This window comes from Anthonomus grandis, chromosome 2, assembly GCF_022605725.1.
Source record: "Anthonomus grandis grandis chromosome 2, icAntGran1.3, whole genome shotgun sequence".
Taxonomy (NCBI): Eukaryota; Metazoa; Arthropoda; class Insecta; order Coleoptera; family Curculionidae; genus Anthonomus; species Anthonomus grandis.
In genome coordinates, this window is record NC_065547.1 from 9,829,367 (window position 1) to 9,846,897 (window position 17,531).

General features: G+C 31.1%; 1 protein-coding gene and 2 long non-coding RNA genes across 5 annotated transcripts in view; all 3 read right to left on the reverse strand.

Moving 5' to 3' along the window:
• Window positions 1–2,139: 2,139 nt before the first annotated feature.
• LOC126750215 (uncharacterized) lies at window positions 2,140–5,667 on the reverse strand. Of its 3 annotated transcripts, XR_007665643.1 has the most exons (6): window positions 5,566–5,667; window positions 5,166–5,390; window positions 4,466–4,640; window positions 3,816–3,940; window positions 3,416–3,640; window positions 2,140–2,365 (listed from the first exon to the last, which is right to left on the reverse strand). It is a non-coding gene; the product is annotated as an uncharacterized LOC126750215 (long non-coding RNA). The 3 variants fall into 3 exon arrangements; XR_007665641.1 differs by lacking the exon at window positions 5,566–5,667 and having other exon boundaries at window positions 5,166–5,473; XR_007665642.1 differs by lacking the exons at window positions 3,416–3,640; window positions 5,566–5,667 and having other exon boundaries at window positions 3,766–3,940; window positions 5,166–5,473.
• Window positions 5,668–9,080: 3,413 nt separating this feature from the next.
• LOC126750070 (uncharacterized) lies at window positions 9,081–9,933 on the reverse strand. The gene is made up of 2 exons (XM_050459569.1): window positions 9,833–9,933; window positions 9,081–9,774 (listed from the first exon to the last, which is right to left on the reverse strand). The coding sequence occupies exons 1-2, from the start codon at window positions 9,931–9,933 to the stop codon at window positions 9,081–9,083; spliced, it is 795 nt and encodes a 264-aa protein (XP_050315526.1).
• Window positions 9,934–15,639: 5,706 nt separating this feature from the next.
• LOC126750585 (uncharacterized) overlaps window positions 15,640–17,531 on the reverse strand; it is a 41,181-nt gene continuing 39,289 nt past the window's right edge. Inside the window, exon 3 of the long non-coding RNA XR_007665762.1 lies at window positions 15,640–15,974. This is a non-coding gene — a long non-coding RNA (uncharacterized LOC126750585). The remainder of the gene's footprint in view (window positions 15,975–17,531) is intronic.

Genomic DNA, 17,531 nt, shown 5'->3' on the forward strand with positions numbered 1-17,531 from the left:
AGATGCAATATGAAGCGTATAAAAGCAAAACCAGACATTTGACATATAAGCCATTTTGAGTAAAACGAGAAAAACCTGCCAAAATCATAATTTTTACCTAATTAACTTCCGGTTTTGAATAAAATATTTGAAATTTTGATAACTAATAATATTGTATCTTTTATAAAAATATAGCTTATCAGTAAAAAGATATCTTGATAAAAAAAATGGATATGTCTGGTTTTGCACCTTGGACCAGCAAATATCTGCTTTTGCATCTTATTTTTTATATTTGTTTAACTGTTGTGATTATTTTCTTAATGAGACTAGAGAATAAAATTTAAAAAAAAGTTTCTTTATTATAAAATTTATAATAAAAAAAAATTCTATGGTGTCAAAAAATAATAAGCCTTTGCAATAAAACAAAAACGAACTTTAAAGGTAATGCTTTTATTAAACAAAATAACCAAAATTAAATTCTTAAATCTTCATCCTCATTATTAGAGATCTCTTTAGGGTTCTCTAGATGATCTACATCATGAGGCTTTTCAAAATCAAATGCCTGTTTGAAAAAATTAAGGTGTTTGTCAGTCGCTCAATCTTCCTCATAGTGCTTAGCTAATAAAGCAGATATGCTTTTGATTTGATCAGGTTTTAAGCTTCTGCCTACCCTTAATTATTGCAAATTAATTTGAGAGATTTTCTTTCCTCTTTTACAAAGACTCTTGGCATCAGAAATATTATTTTTATAAAATGGTTCACCTTTCACCAAAATTAACCCATTACTGTTTTTTAAAAATATTAGTCTTTTCGATGGTTGAAACCGAAAATGCCAGGTTACAGGAGTTTTAACCACTTTTTGTACTTTAGTCTTCCAGTCAAAAACTGAGTAATCTTCTCCCATCTTTAACACTGTGGAATATTCTTTTATAATATTGATGTAGGTTTCTGGATCAATAATAGTGGAACATTTTTTCACCTTTCTTTTAATTTGAATAAATACTCGGTCAGGGGGAAGAAAAGAATGACCAACAATGGGAAATATAAGTTCTACACATTTCACATTGGGGGAAGAACAGCATTGCAGCGAGTATTGGATCATCCCAACTATTGTGGTATTAAACTCGAAAAACTAGGTGTAAAAAGTGCCCTGTAGTGTACGTCAGCCAGTCTGGTAGGAAGATTTCTACTAGGATTAGTGAACACAAGGCCCAATACAATAAATTTAAAAATACCGAAATCACAGTGACCAGATCAGCTCTTGCTAATCACCTTCTCGACTCCAAACATGATTTTCCTGACAGCCAAAATATAAAAATACTGCATCAATGCAACAAAAGTAAAAAACTAGACTTGTTGGAGACAATGGAGATTAGTAAAGCTTTTAAAAGCCCAGATCTGTCCTGTGTTAATGAAAGGTTTGATTTTGATGGCCACCTAGTTTTTAATAACCTCAAGTAGTTCCAGACTCCTAAATGATGGTTAGATTTCTGAAATGTATAAAGGATTTGATTGTTTAGTTGAGTTCTTTGTACATAGATAGTGCCACTTTATTGTAATCTTTGTTTACTTAAATATTAGGTGTTTTGTTTGTGTGAAGTTATCCATAAAATGCCAGCCATAAAGTTACCGCTCCGCGTGACCGGCCTACTATTTGTGTCAGGCCGGATATTTTTAAAAATCTAAGGAAATGAACATCATCTGTATAAAATTACGTAATAGTACTAATTTTTATCTTTATTATGCATTAAAAAATAAATTTAATCTTAAAAAACAAGCGTATATGAGGAAAAATAATATTTTTTAATGTTTAATATTAGTTATTTCATTTTCAAAATTTCTGATATTTTATGGTGAATGAGTTCTTATATTTTAATACTTTTAAATATATATAAATTTAAATTCTATCTCATAAATAAAAATAAAATTTGAATGGAATCCAAATTTTTTTTCCAGATTTTGTATACTTGGTGCCCTCCTATTTTTATGCAAATCAGAGTGCATGAGTTTTGTTATATAAGGGATTTTTGGGACACTCTTAGGTATACACTAACATAAGTTTAGATAGATGCCACCCCTTCATAACCTGTAAAAAAAATTAAGTTTGGTCAAAATCCCGATTTTTTCAAGAATGTTTGTTATTTAGTGCCCCCTTACTTTTATGCAAATCGGAGTGCATGAGTTTTGTTTTAATAGTGATATTAAGGATACTTTTGAGTATACACTAACATAAGTTTAGATAGTTGCCACCCCTTCATAACCTCTAAAAAAAATGAAATTTGGTCAAAATCCCGATTTTTTCAAGAATGTTCGTTATTTAGTGCCCTCTTACTTTTATGCAAATCGGAGTGCATGAGTTTTGTTTTAATAGTGATATTAAGGATACCTTTGAGTATACACTAACATAAGTATAGATAGTTGCCACCCCTTCATAACCTCTAGAAAAAATTAAGTTTGGTCAAATACCCGATTTTTTCAAGAATGTTTGTTATTTAGTGCCCTCTTACTTTTATGCAAATCGGAGTGCATGAGTTTTGTTTTAATAGTGATATTAAGGATACTTTTGAGTATACACTAACATAAGTTTAGATAGTTGCCACCCCTTCATAACCTCTAAAAAAAATGAAATTTGGCCAAAATCCCGATTTTTTCAAGAATGTTCGTTATTTAGTGCCCTCTTACTTTTATGCAAATCGGAGTGCATGAGTTTTGTTTTAATAGTGATATTAAGGATACCTTTGAGTATACACTAACATAAGTATAGATAGTTGCCACCCCTTCATAACCTCTAGAAAAAATTAAGTTTGGTCAAATACCCGATTTTTTCAAGAATGTTTGTTATTTAGTGCCCTCTTACTTTTATGCAAATCGGAGTGCATGAGTTTTGTTTTAATAGTGATATTAAGGATACTTTTGAGTATACACTAACATAAGTTTAGATAGTTGCCACCCCTTCATAACCTCTAAAAAAAATGAAATTTGGCCAAAATCCCGATTTTTTCAAGAATGTTCGTTATTTAGTGCCCTCTTACTTTTATGCAAATCGGAGTGCATGAGTTTTGTTTTAATAGTGATATTAAGGATACTTTTGAGTATACACTAACATAAGTTTAGATAGTTGCCACCCCTTCATAACCTCTAAAAAAAATGAAATTTGGTCAAAATCCCGATTTTTTCAAGAATGTTCGTTATTTAGTGCCCTCTTACTTTTATGCAAATCGGAGTGCATGAGTTTTGTTTTAATAGTGATATTAAGGATACTTTTGAGTATACACTAACATAAGTTTAGATAGTTGCCACCCCTTCATAACCTCTAAAAAAAATGAAATTTGGTCAAAATCCCGATTTTTTCAAGAATGTTCGTTATTTAGTGCTCTCTTACTTTTATGCAAATCGGAGTGCATGAGTTTTGTTTTAATAGTGATATTAAGGATACTTTTGAGTATACACTAACATAAGTTTAGATAGTTGCCACCCCTTCATAACCTCTAAAAAAAATGAAATTTGGTCAAAATCCCGATTTTTTCAAGAATGTTCGTTATTTAGTGCCCTCTTACTTTTATGCAAATCGGAGTGCATGAGTTTTGTTTTAATAGTGATATTAAGGATACTTTTGAGTATACACTAACATAAGTTTAGATAGTTGCCACCCCTTCATAACCTCTAAAAAAAATGAAATTTGGTCAAAATCCCGATTTTTTCAAGAATGTTCGTTATTTAGTGCTCTCTTACTTTTATGCAAATCGGAGTGCATAAGTTTTGTTTTAATAGTGATATTAAGGATACTTTTGAGTATACACTAACATAAGTTTAGATAGTTGCCACCCCTTCATAACCTCTAAAAAAAATGAAATTTGGTCAAAATCCCGATTTTTTCAAGAATGTTCGTTATTTAGTGCCCTCTTACTTTTATGCAAATCGGAGTGCATGAGTTTTGTTTTAATAGTGATATTAAGGATACCTTTGAGTATACACTAACATAAGTATAGATAGTTGCCACCCCTTCATAACCTCTAGAAAAAATTAAGTTTGGTCAAAATCCCGATTTTTTCAAGAATGTTTGTTATTTAGTGCCCCCTTACTTTTATGCAAATCGGAGTGCATGAGTTTTGTTTTAATAGTGATATTAAGGATACTTTTGAGTATACACTAACATAAGTTTAGATAGTTGCCACCCCTTGATAACCTCTAAAAAAAATGAAATTTAGTCAAAATCCCGATTTTTTCAAGAATGTTCGTTATTTAGTGCCCTCTTTCTTTTATGCAAATCGGAGTGCATGAGTTTTGTTTTAATAGTGATATTAAGGATATTTTTGAGTATACACTAACATATGTTTAGATAGTTGCCACCCCTTCATAACCTCTAGAAAAAATTAAGTTTGGTCAAAATCCCGATTTTTTCAAGAATGTTCGTTATTTAGTGCCCTCTTACTTTTATGCAAATCGAAGTGCATGAGTTTTGTTTTAATAGTGATATTAAGGATACTTTTGAGTATACACTAACATAAGTTTAGATAGTTGCCACCCCTTCATAACCTCTAAAAAAAATGAAATTTGGTCAAAATCCCGATTTTTTCAAGAATGTTCGTTATTTAGTGCCCTCTTACTTTTATGCAAATCGGAGTGCATGAGTTTTGTTTTAATAGTGATATTAAGGATACCTTTGAGTATACACTAACATAAGTATAGATAGTTGCCACCCCTTCATAACCTCTAGAAAAAATTAAGTTTGGTCAAAATCCCGATTTTTTCAAGAATGTTTGTTATTTAGTGCCCCCTTACTTTTATGCAAATCGGAGTGCATGAGTTTTGTTTTAATAGTGATATTAAGGATACTTTTGAGTATACACTAACATAAGTTTAGATAGTTGCCACCCCTTCATAACCTCTAAAAAAAATGAAATTTGGTCAAAATCCCGATTTTTTCAAGAATGTTCGTTATTTAGTGCCCTCTTACTTTTATGCAAATCGGAGTGCATGAGTTTTGTTTTAATATTGATATTAAGGATAATTTTGAGTATACACTAACATATGTTTAGATAGTTGCCACCCCTTCATAACCTCTAGAAAAAATTAAGTTTGGTCAAAATCCCGATTTTTTCAAGAATGTTTGTTATTTAGTGCCCCCTTACTTTTATGCAAATCGGAGTGCATGAGTTTTGTTTTAATAGTGATATTAAGGATACTTTTGAGTATACACTAACATAAGTTTAGATAGTTGCCACCCCTTCATAACCTCTAAAAAAAATGAAATTTGGTCAAAATCCCGATTTTTTCAAGAATGTTCGTTATTTAGTGCCCTCTTACTTTTATGCAAATCGGAGTGCATGAGTTTTGTTTTAATAGTGATATTAAGGATACTTTTGAGTATACACTAACATAAGTTTAGATAGTTGCCACCCCTTCATAACCTCTAAAAAAAATGAAATTTGGTCAAAATCCCGATTTTTTCAAGAATGTTCGTTATTTAGTGCCCTCTTACTTTTATGCAAATCGGAGTGCATGAGTTTTGTTTTAATATTGATATTAAGGATAATTTTGAGTATACACTAACATATGTTTAGATAGTTGCCACCCCTTCATAACCTCTAGAAAAAATTAAGTTTGGTCAAAATCCCGATTTTTTCAAGAATGTTCGTTATTTAGTGCCCTCTTACTTTTATGCAAATCGGAGTGTATGAGTTTTGTTTTAATAGTGATATTAAGGATACTTTTGAGTATACACTAACATAAGTTTAGATAGTTGCCACCCCTTGATAACCTCTAAAAAAAATGAAATTTAGTCAAAATCCCGATTTTTTCAAGAATGTTCGTTATTTAGTGCCCTCTTTCTTTTATGCAAATCGGAGTGCATGAGTTTTGTTTTAATAGTGATATTAAGGATATTTTTGAGTATACACTAACATAAGTTTAGATAGTTGCCACCCCTTCATAACATCTAGAAAAAATTAAGTTTGGTCAAAATCCCGATTTTTTCAATCAAGGGGTGGCAACTATCTAAACTTATGTTAGTGTATACTCAAAAGTATCCTTAATATCACTATTAAAACAAAACTCATGCACTCCGATTTGCATAAAAGTAAGAGGGCACTAAATAACGAACATTCTTGAAAAAATCGGGATTTTGACCAAATTTCATTTTTTTTAGAGGTTATGAAGGGGTGGCAACTATCTAAACTTATAATAGTGTATACTCAAAAGTATCCTTAATATCACTATTAAAACAAAACTCATACACTCCGATTTGCATAAAAGTAAGAGAGCATTAAATAACGAACATTCTTGAAAAAATCGGGATTTTGACCAAATTTAATTTTTTCTAAAGGTTACGAAGGGGTGGCATCTATCTAAACTTATGTTAGTATATACCTAAGAGTGTCCCAAAAATCCCTTATATAACAACACTCATGCACTCTGATTTGCATAAAAATAAGAGGGCACCAAGTATACAAAATCTGGAAAAAAAATGTGGATTCCATTCAAATTTTATTTTTATTTATGAGATAGAATTTAAATTTATATATATTTAAAAGTATTAAAATATAAGAACTCATTCACCATAAAATATCAGAAATTATGAAAATGAAATAACTAATATTAAACATTAAAAAATATTATTTTTCCTCATATACGCTTGTTTTTTAAGATTAAATTTATTTTTTAATGCATAATAAAGATAAAAATTAGTACTATTACGTAATTTTATACAGATGATGTTCATTTCCTTAGATTTTTAAAAATATCCGGCCTGACACAAATAGTAGGCCGGTCACGCGGAGCGGTAACTTTATGGCTGGCATTTTATGGATAACTTCACACAAACAGGTGTTTTGTGTATGTTATGGTAAGTTTTTGTTGAATTCTCCTTTTTTCGGGTTACATAATTTTAATTATTGTTTAGGTCTGATGATGCTCTAGTCGAGCGAAACATGTAACCTTCGTTATTTTATTAAATGTATTTGTGATGCTGTAGATTTCGTGTTTTTTACCTTTTATAAAAATATTGTGGTATTCTTATTTTGCCCCCCACAACCATCGGCTACTAAACGTACTTGCTCGATCTCTTGATTAAAACTGAAATGTTTAAGAGTGTTAAAAACGGCGGAAACTATCTCATTGGAGCTTCTTTGACGATCATTCTCTGTCCATATGAATGATTTTACTGTTTGAGAGTTAAGACTGGACTTTGAATGTCCACTTACTATATTTCTTATACTAAAATAACAAGCTTGGTCTGGAATTTTCGGCAGCGGTAAATTTTTTTGGCAGTCAAACGAAAATATTGCAATTCTGGGATTTGTATCTCTTAGGCGCAATTCACACAGAACGGGCCTATGGTGGTGGCGTGTGACTGGCACGGAGCTGGAATGGTGCGGACGTGGCGCGCACAATTCACATAGAAAGGGATTCAATGTGATTATTGTCATTTATTTGTTACGTACATGACTGTGTAGTAAAGTTACAATGCTTTCAGAAGACGAAGATGATCAAGATATGTTGAACCTTGTAAATTTAGCTAACATTCAAAGGCAAAGGAGTTACTGAATACATCCCTTGTGGTTAGATAAAGAAAAAACTGGTGGTTCGTTTAATGTTATGCGGGAGCTCAATATGTACCCTGAATGTTTTCAAAGTCTCTATCGAATGTCTGTTCAATGTTTTTATAAAATACTAGCTTTAGTAAGGGTTAATATTGAGAAGAAATCTACAAATTGGAGAGAACTTGTCAGTCCAGAGGAAAGGTTGTTAATAACGCTGAGGTAAGTTGAAGAAAATATATTTAAGTGAATTTATTTCTGTTTAATCTAAAAAAAATAACGATAAGTTACCCTAATATTAATTATTGTAATGTATAAATTTACTCAAATGAAATTAATCCGTGTCCCTGTGCGGTACTGAATCTAGATTTCTATTTACCGAATCTTCAATCCAAGATTGAGAACTATCCATTGGGATAGTAGAGGCTTCAAGAATGGTTGAGGATAGTATTTGCTCGACTAAATTCAAAATTCCAATTTTGAAACGCCACTTCTGAACAGAATTCATGGACTTAAAAACGCCAGGTCTGAGTCAGAAGGATCGATTGTGGCATTCGTTTTCGTGCTGTTTTGGATCTCCAGCAATTGTTGTTTTTTTCAAAGTACTGGTAAGCTTGGTGGTTGACCTTAATAATAGCGGTTGAGGCTGTTCTGCTTCTTTTTTTTCTAAATCTTCTTTCTGTAGTAGTGTCTTAGGTGCTCTTATTGCTATCGGTTGATCATCGATAGACGTACTGGAAGATGGTACAGGTGACCAAGAGGAACGACTGGATAGAATGTTATAAGGTGAGAGTACATCAGCATTGAAGTGGTATTTAGACTCATTAGATTGTGACCCCGTTTTAGCTGCGTGGTGGCTCGATGATGCGTCGGCAGGCTCTTGATCCACGATGCCTTTGCTCTTACAAGACTTCAAGAAAGGATCCAAAAAGGAGAGATGTGGGGCCAAATAATATTCTTTGACTCGTTTTGTTCCTTGTCCTGATTTTGTTTTTAATTTGGCTTTATATTTTGAGTAGCTTCCTGATATGCTTTTCCAGCGGTCTTTACACTCTGTTACTGAAACAAAAGTATAATTTATAATGTAAACATACTTTAACATCTTTTGTTAATAAAAACGTACATACTTATCATTTTCACTGAATTTATTTGATATTTTTTCCCATGCTTGATCTTGTGCACTTCTATTGCAGTAATCCGACCTTCTATAATCGTATAGAACTGCATATTGTTGCACGTCTTCACAGAACTCGGTATTAAATAAATAATCATCCCGCATTTTACCAAATAGACGAAAAGAAGCAATATAAACCGCTGTTTGGTATTTGGCATTTACCACTAGTGTAGGTCACTCGTGGCGTCGAAGTGATGTGGCGATGGAGTTATTTATTACGCCTGTTCCACGCTATTTCTATCTGTATTGCCCCATAAGTGAACATGCAAGTGGCACATGCGTCTACCACGCCACCCCCATGCGCCCGTTCTGTGTGAATTGCGCCTTAGCAAGTCATAAAATGCTTTGCTGCGTAGTTTGTGTACGCGCTGTTCTGTTATTGCCTTTACCTATTCGTGTGGATCGGTGATTTTTTTTATTTTCTCCGAAAATTGTAGACATTTGGACCAAACATCAACTTTTGGTGATTCAAAGCCAATGTTGTACTTTCGTACAAAAATATGTCTGAAAAAACACTGTTTGACTTTTAACTGTTCGTTCACTTTTGAATCATACATCTTCCACAATTTCACTATGTTCAGTTCACAAGGTAAGTATCTTCTAATAACTGTTTTATTCCTCGCGTAATGAGTCTCACAACAAGTTATGGATTCAATAAAATTCTGTACGGCCTGTTTTTTATGGGCTGATTTGTTTGAAACACCTCCCCTTCTTTTAACTGGCAAAACACCTGTCTCGTGATATTGTTTTATTATTCTTTCAATTCGATTTCTTCCAACACCCAGTATAGCCACAAATGTCTTTTCACAAACACAAATTTGTCCTTTTGAAGTGATAATTTTGTACTGCACACTGACTGTCTTTGGTTTGTTTCGAACATTTTCTTTAATTTTGGTACCAGGTCTTATTGGTTTATTCGTTACGCAGTGTTTCAATATAAACAGATCTTGATATGATTTGGATGCCTGATGATAAGACTTTTCATTAAATTTTCCTATTTCGGTCATAGTAAGCGACAAACATTGAAGCTTTTTTGTTTTATGACCACACGTGGGAAATTCAGGAAGGCGCTTTCGTGAATATCTAAAAACGAAAATTGTCGCTATAGAATGCACTAATAAAAATTGTTAAGTAAACATACCTTTTTATTTTGGCTTTTTCTCGTTTCCATTCCTGCTTATTAACCAGTCTTTTTCGACCCTTGCCTGCTGGACTAGGCTCAATAGTAATGTCACTATCCATGTCGTCATGTACTTTTTTTACTAAATAATTTTTTTTCGCTTGAAAAATCTTACAAAATTATTTTATTATACTCATTGTCGTACCACGTTTTACCTCAAACTGATTAATTTAGAAAAATAATGGCGCCACGCTGCTTGCAGGTTCACGTGACTAGACAAAGTCACGCTTTGATTGGCTAGAAAGCAAATGTCTGCTTTTACACCTAGGGAGCTCACATAAATGTCTGCTTTTGCATCTAATGCTAGATTTAAATCATGAATAAAGGCTTTAAAATGTCTACTTATGATGGTGACAAAATCATATTGTCAACAACTTTTCTATATAAAATCCATCTTTAACTAATTTTTTTGGAAAATGTCAAATGTCTGGTTTTGCTTTTACACGCTTCCTTTATAAGTTAGTATCAGAAAAAACAACCAATATAAACATGGGTAAGAAAAGCATGGCAATTTTCTTGATTTAGCCAAGGCATTCGACACAGTGCCCCATACAAAACTACTTAACGAGTTAGAGAATTATATAATTTGAGGCAATGTGTTAGAACTATTTGAATCATATCTTAATGACCTCAAACAGATAGTGAAAATTAGAGACACTTTCAGTGAGCATAAAAATTGGTGTTCCTCAAGGAACAGTTCTTGGTCCCATATTATTCATCTCCTATCTAAATTCCTTGACAGATCTGGATGTTGCTGCTGTTACAATATCCTATGCTGATGATACTGTTGTGCTTTTCTCGGGAGAGACTTGAAAGGAGAATGTGAAAGAAAAGGCACAGAGGGGATTAATAGAAATAAAACACTGGCTGGATTATCAAAAATTAACACTTAATTTAAACAAATCTAATTACATAGCTTTCTCTGCCTCTGCAGCAAATCGCCCTAGGTATTCGTGTATCTCGCTACCAAATTTTGAAACTGATATTAAGGAAGTAAATAATATAAAATATTTGGGTATAATAATTGACAAAAACTTGAAGTGGGAAAGTCATATAATCAAACCAAAAAATAACATCAGGAAATTAATATATAAATTTTGGTATGGGGAGGTCTCTATGACACCACTTTAAATCAACTGAACATCATACAGAAATATATATTAAAAATAATTTATAAAAAGGACAAACGTTATCCAACCTATTTATTATTTATAGCGGATGTTCTAAATGTGAGATCAGTATATATTCTAACATCATGTTGCTATACCTATAAACAAAATAATAAAAACTATATTGACCATCAGCAAAATACCAGATCAAAATCTCATAAATAAACGATTTTTAACACATATTAGACCTAAAATATATAACTTGTTACTAGCAGATATTAAAAAAATAAAAAAAATTAATATTTTCTTAAAAAAATGTAAAATTTATATAGTCACCAACTACACAATTTTTAAAAATCTGTTTTGAAGAAAAAAAAGAAATTTGATGTGGATTTATAGAATAAGTGTAGGTTAAATTCATAATGATGCAATTAGAAATTTATTAAAATTGGTATTATTTGAATACACTCCAATAAGTTATAATAGATTTATGTAAATTTATATCGGCACATACGGCTGTTCATTCAGCTAGGTGCTTTACAAAAAATATATATTTATCGATATATGTTACTATGATTGTAATGCTATTTATTGCTAATAAATTTATTATTATTATTATTATTATTATTTAATCAAAATTAATGAAGTAATGTGCTTCGGCAGTTGAGAAGAGCGCCCTTTTTATTAAAAGATTTCCGTAATTCGTGGCGCCACAGGATTTTTATTAAAATCTTTATTTTGTTCTTATGAATTTTTTTTTTCGTTGAATTTTGATTATTACAAATGTTTACACGATCGTATACATTTTTTACCACTCCTCTCTTTACTATGATTCAATGATTAAAATTAGAATTAGTATGAGTTGGTTTACGGTAAATTTTAGTTTCAAAATTGTGTAAATTTGTGTAATTAAAATTTCAAAACAAGAAAGCCTCCTTTCTAGTGTAAATTTTATAGTATTCTCTTTTTTTTATCTAATTTAAAAAATTGTTTGAAAAGGTCTATTTCGTGATGGTGATATATTGAAGAAATATCATCAATATATCGCCACTATAATTTAGTTTTTTTCATCAAATGTATTAATAACTTCCAGATTTCAAACTTTCCATAAATATATTACCTTAGAACATTGAAAAGCCTATATGCCTTTTCCCCGTATTAGCCTTTCACTGTTCTAAGTATATTACTTAAAATTGGTGAAAGAGGAAAACCCATAGCTATACCAAAGTTTTGTTAATAAAATTCATTATTCTATTGGAAATAAGTAATTTTTACAAAATAAGTAAAATAAAGTACCAAAATTGTACTACAACAATAAGTGTTGTGCATTCTGCCAAATCATTATCATTTCTTAATTTATTTTTAGCAATACTTAAAATTTTGTAAACTAGTACATTTGTAAAGAGACTCAATACAACGTGAAAACTTACCAAAAGACTATGCGTCTTAAAAGCAATTGTAGAAAGTTTTTCTAAAAAGTGTTGAGAATTTTTAGTGTAAGATTCAGAATTATTATGTATGAAGATAAAATATTTAGAAGATATTTTACAAAATAGTGAGTAGGTGAATTTATGCTACTAACTATAGGCCTTACTACAAATTACAATGCCAACTGTCTTCTAAAAAATTCAAAGTACCCATACTACATCAGAAATACTCTTTTAGAATACCTAATATAGAAAACTTTTATTCTATTGATGAGTTTATAACCACGCCTTCGAATGAATGACAAATGTCATCAGATTTTTGTTAAATTTTATTGTACTTTTTTGTTACTATTATAACTTTGTTCAGCAACAGTATTTAGTTCTTGTTAAGATGTCATAACTTTGTACTTGTTTATATTTTTTTTTGCCTATATTTATATCATATTATTTGTATTTGATTTTAAATTTGTATAATGACTTATGGGTATGTAATCTTTTTTTCTTTAAATCTCTCAATTGTGATTGAACTGTATTTTTAGCTTCTGCATACAGTGTTTTTCTTGGTTTAATTTTGTGACTTGCGCATCAATAAACTACTCTAACTCTACTCTTAAAAGGAAGATTTATTAAGCCATAAAAATGTGGTGTTTTTTGCTGCTATGTGGAGTTAATTTAAACACATCAATATCAGAAAATTGGTTTTTATATTTTCTAAGTAAATTATAAATTTACCTTTCAATTTTTTCTGTAGGATCTTTAGGTAATTTAGAATAGTTGCAGTAAGATTTAGAATAGTTGAAATATTGGATATTTACCATATTGTGCATTTGAAATTGCAGCAGCTGCATTTGAAACGACAAGACCCTGGAATGAGAAAAAGTATAAATCCTGAAGAGAAACTGGCCATATCATGCTTAAGGTGAGTATTTACGGGTAGAGGAAGAGATCGACTACTAAATTGACACGTTTTATAATATGTAGAAACTAAAATAGATTCTAACTTAACAGGACATACCTATACATATTAGTTCAATGAATGAATTTATTGGATTTAGAATTTTAAATTGACACTAATTTTAACGATGCTATGCAGGCCTTGTTGTGTTCATCAATGTTAAAGTATTAGATGGTGCTCAATCCTATCTTGAATTCATTATTTGTTATAAGAAATAAGCATGGTGCCGCCATTCTTGAGGTCTTGCTGACGTTGTTGGGATGAAGCAGGGTTGATAGGAGAAGATGCTTTGCTTTTAATAGCTTGCAACAACTTTATAACACCTCTTTGAAAGTCCAGCGTTTGATTGGCATTAAGCAACGAAAGACTAGAAAAAATACCCTTGAAAAATATAGTATATGGCGGTCCTCCTGCTTTTTAGGTATGTACATTCATTTGATAATCCATGAATTTTATCATTTTGGTATTCACTTCATTTCTTATTGAAAACTTTCGTTTTCTCTGTTCTAATAAGCTTGGCTTGTTTCACACACTACTGCATTATTTTCAGCTCTACGCTCCTGGTCAACAGCTGCACCTTCTTCATCAGTAAAATCGGTAGATGTGACTAAATTGCATTATCAATATAAAGTCTAGTTCCGCGAATAGTCCGAGTGCCGGTGTTGCTTGTATTGTCACATGGCATGCATGTTTAAATTGCAAAATTTTATATGGAAAAAGTCATAAAGTAATATTCTAAGCAATATTTAATAATTCCATTAAATGAATAAAGGTTTTAAATATTTTTTTAAAAAACTATACATTTGATCCGTAAAATTTGACTACCTACGCCCATGTACTATTTTGTTAGACGTCTGAATTCAGTCACAGCCACTCAAGCGTAAAAAGTTGCGCAGGTCCGGCCTTAAATTTTATTTGTATTTAAAATTTTATTATTCGGGATTTTTGGGTTTAGTTTTATTAAGTTAGAAATTCAAGATAGCAAGATAATATTTAATTTAAAGATAAGATTTAAGTACGTAAAATCAGTTTAACCGAAAATTTTAGTTTAATAAGTTTAGTTTTTAGCGCCATCAGTGGGGTGTTTATCATAAGTGACGAGAGAATAGGTGGTACAAATTACTTAGGCCCATTTATTCTGTGGACTAAGGCATTAAAGATTTACTTTTTGACACAAAAGGGTAAAATGTTTTGGTTTGTCTTCAAATTTTATATATTTCCTTTTTTTGAGTATTGAGACTTATTTTTACCTTTATTATTGTTTTTTTTTAAATTATACATATTATGATATATTAATATAATAAACTACTTATAAAAACCCCATCTCTATATTTAGTACCGACATCTTTTGATAAAAAGTAATCATGTAGATAGAAAAGTGGAAGTATAATTTTTAAAATAAACTTTTACATTAAAAACCATCTAGCTGTCTATATCTTATGCGTGTAAAAGACACAAGTTTTACTTATAAAAAAACACATTTTGCATCCTGAATGTAATATTTATTAATTTGTCTGCCTCATATTTAGTTATTGTGCATACTAGGAGAGAATAGTTGAAAATTACCAAAAATAATAAAAATGCTTATACTAAAAACTAAAAATCTTATACAAAACACTACATTTTAAGTATACTGGATTACCTAAAATTACCATGAGGATACTAAATACTATTATAAATGTAACCACTTATCTGGCCCAAAGAGTTAATACAATTTTCTAAACTCTGTTTTTTTGCCTTTTTTCTTTAGCAGTTTCTTCCGTTAAGGAAGGATCCAGTTTCTCTGTTGCCGCTATGGATTCCAACTTCATTTCGCACTGAAGCATATGGATACTAAAACAGATTTAAAAAGTGTACACAAGGAGCAGAAATAACTTTTAAAATTAATTAATATTAATTAACTTTAATTTTTTTTTAAAATAATTTCAACTCAGATATAAAATAGCCTTTTTTCTTCCAGTGAATTATGAAAGAAGTAGTCTTGCCTCTCTGGGACAGAATAAGTGTGGCAGTAACTGTAAAAAATATAATTACACTGGTTTTATAGTGTCTCTGTAAGACAAATCATGGACAAAAAACTGTAAAAAACAAAATTTTAAACTTGTTTTCTTAATAAAAACAGTGTTTTTCTTACCATAGCAAAAAAGGTTTTTTTCCAGAGAATGGAGGAAGAGGCAGACTTTATTGTGTCGCTGAAGGACAAACAGGGGAAGTAAGCTGTAAAAAACAAAATCTTAAACTTCTTTAATTAATAAATATAGGGTTTTCTCACCATTTATAATGAAACGGTGCCCTCCATTCCAAATAATCTAATACATAATTATTACGATATTCCTCTTTATATGATATAATTTTTTTCTCAGACTTTCATCACTCTTCCTCTCCTAAATTCATAACTTCCTCCTTAATCAAATTTTGGATACTTATTTTTTCCTGCGAATTCTCCTTTTTAGTTGTCCCCAAATCAACTCGATAGGATTAAATATACAATAATACGGAGGACGTCTGAGAATATAATGACCATACTTTTTAGCTATGTTATCTACTACATACTGCTTTTTCCATGACTTGGTATTTACAACTTGCAATAATTGTTCCTTTGTATAAGATTCCTGAAAATAGAGATAATGTTTTAATAAAAATTTCTCAATTTTCAATTTATGTGAAGATGTGTTTTTCTCAAACCAGGTTTTAAATATATTTGCATGCATGTTTTTGTATATGTTTCGCCTAAACAATATATGGATCTTTTTTCCTCTCGATTTTTTTAAATTTTCTCCAAATATTTTATACGCCACTATGAGTTTTTGCAGTTGTTACCTAATGTCAGCATGGTGTGTTTTGCAGATGATACCGCAATAATGATTCAGAAACAGTCTTGGAAGGATGCAAAGACTATTGCGAAGTCTTCCATAAAAAAAATACAACTTGGCTTGGTTTAAATTATTTAACACTAAACTTGGAAAAGTCAAGCTTCTTATGCTTTTCTGTAAATTCAAGAACATCTAGAACATTAAAAGAGATCACATTACAGGAAAACGCCTGTGGCATAACTAAGTGTTTTTGCACCCAGCAAATAAAAGGGCAGACCAACGTTAAACATTTAGGTGTTATTTTAAATTAAAATCTAAAGTGGCACCACCATGTTGAGTATATTTCCACTCGAGTTGGGAAACTTATTTATAAATTTCGTCAATTAAGACAATTTGTAGAAAAAAACCCTTACGACCCATTTATCAAGCTCTGACTGAATCAATTATAAACTACCGCATAACAGCATGGGGCGGAACAAGTAAGAGCATCCCGATTACGTCTTATGATTACCCAAAAATATGTTCTGAAGGTAATGTTTAACAAGTCAAAATTGTATTCCTCGCATATTTTATTTAGAGAAGTTAGATTGTTACAAGTAAATTAGGCTTCTTTGTAAGAATACGCACCAAGGTACCGCTTTAAATTAATCGCAAATCGATTGCGTTGGGTCCGCGTCTCCTATTGGTCCATTTACAAACGACATTCGAACGGACTACCCGCGTTCCTCGCTTTCAGGCGTCAGTAAGTTCCAACAACTTGTGTCGATGGGTCGATGGGTCGCCGCGTGTGATATTATAAGGATACAACGAACAAAAACGTAAGTATTTTTAGTATTTATAATTGTATTTTTAATTTATAACTGCAGATATTTTGTGATTTCAATAGTTTATTAGATTAAACCTAGCCGACATAATTTACATAATATTTCTTCATGGATGGGTAATAAGGCCTATAAAAATAAGCTATAGGCCTTATTATCCTCATGACAAATTAATGTTTTTATTAACATATTATTAAACTTCTAAACTATTCTTGTTTTATTTTCAGTGAGTTTTAACATCATGCCTCCTAAAAGGGCACCTTGGTGCGAGGAGGATTTAATATCAGCAGTTCGATCTGTTCAACGCGGTACTCTGAGTACATATGGGGCTGCGGCAAGGTTTAATATTCCCAGAAGAACCATTGGAAATCATGTTCAGAATAAAAAGACTAGGTCGTAAATTTATTTTAAAAGAAGAACAAGAAGCTGATCTCGTTAAAAGAATAATAAGATTTAGTGAAATAGGTCTACCTGTGACTCCACGGATTCTTCGTCGATTGGTATTCAGATTTTGTGAAGATAATAAAATTGCTCA

Bases quoted from the DNA above. Each gene is read 5' to 3' on its own strand.
- LOC126750070 (XM_050459569.1), bottom strand. From the start codon at position 9,933: ATGGATAGTGACATTACTATTGAGCCTAGTCCAGCAGGCAAGGGTCGA. The intron at 9,775-9,832 runs GTATGTTTACTT...TTTCGTTTTTAG, and splicing joins GAAAAAGCCAAAATAAAAAG to ATATTCACGAAAGCGCCTTC.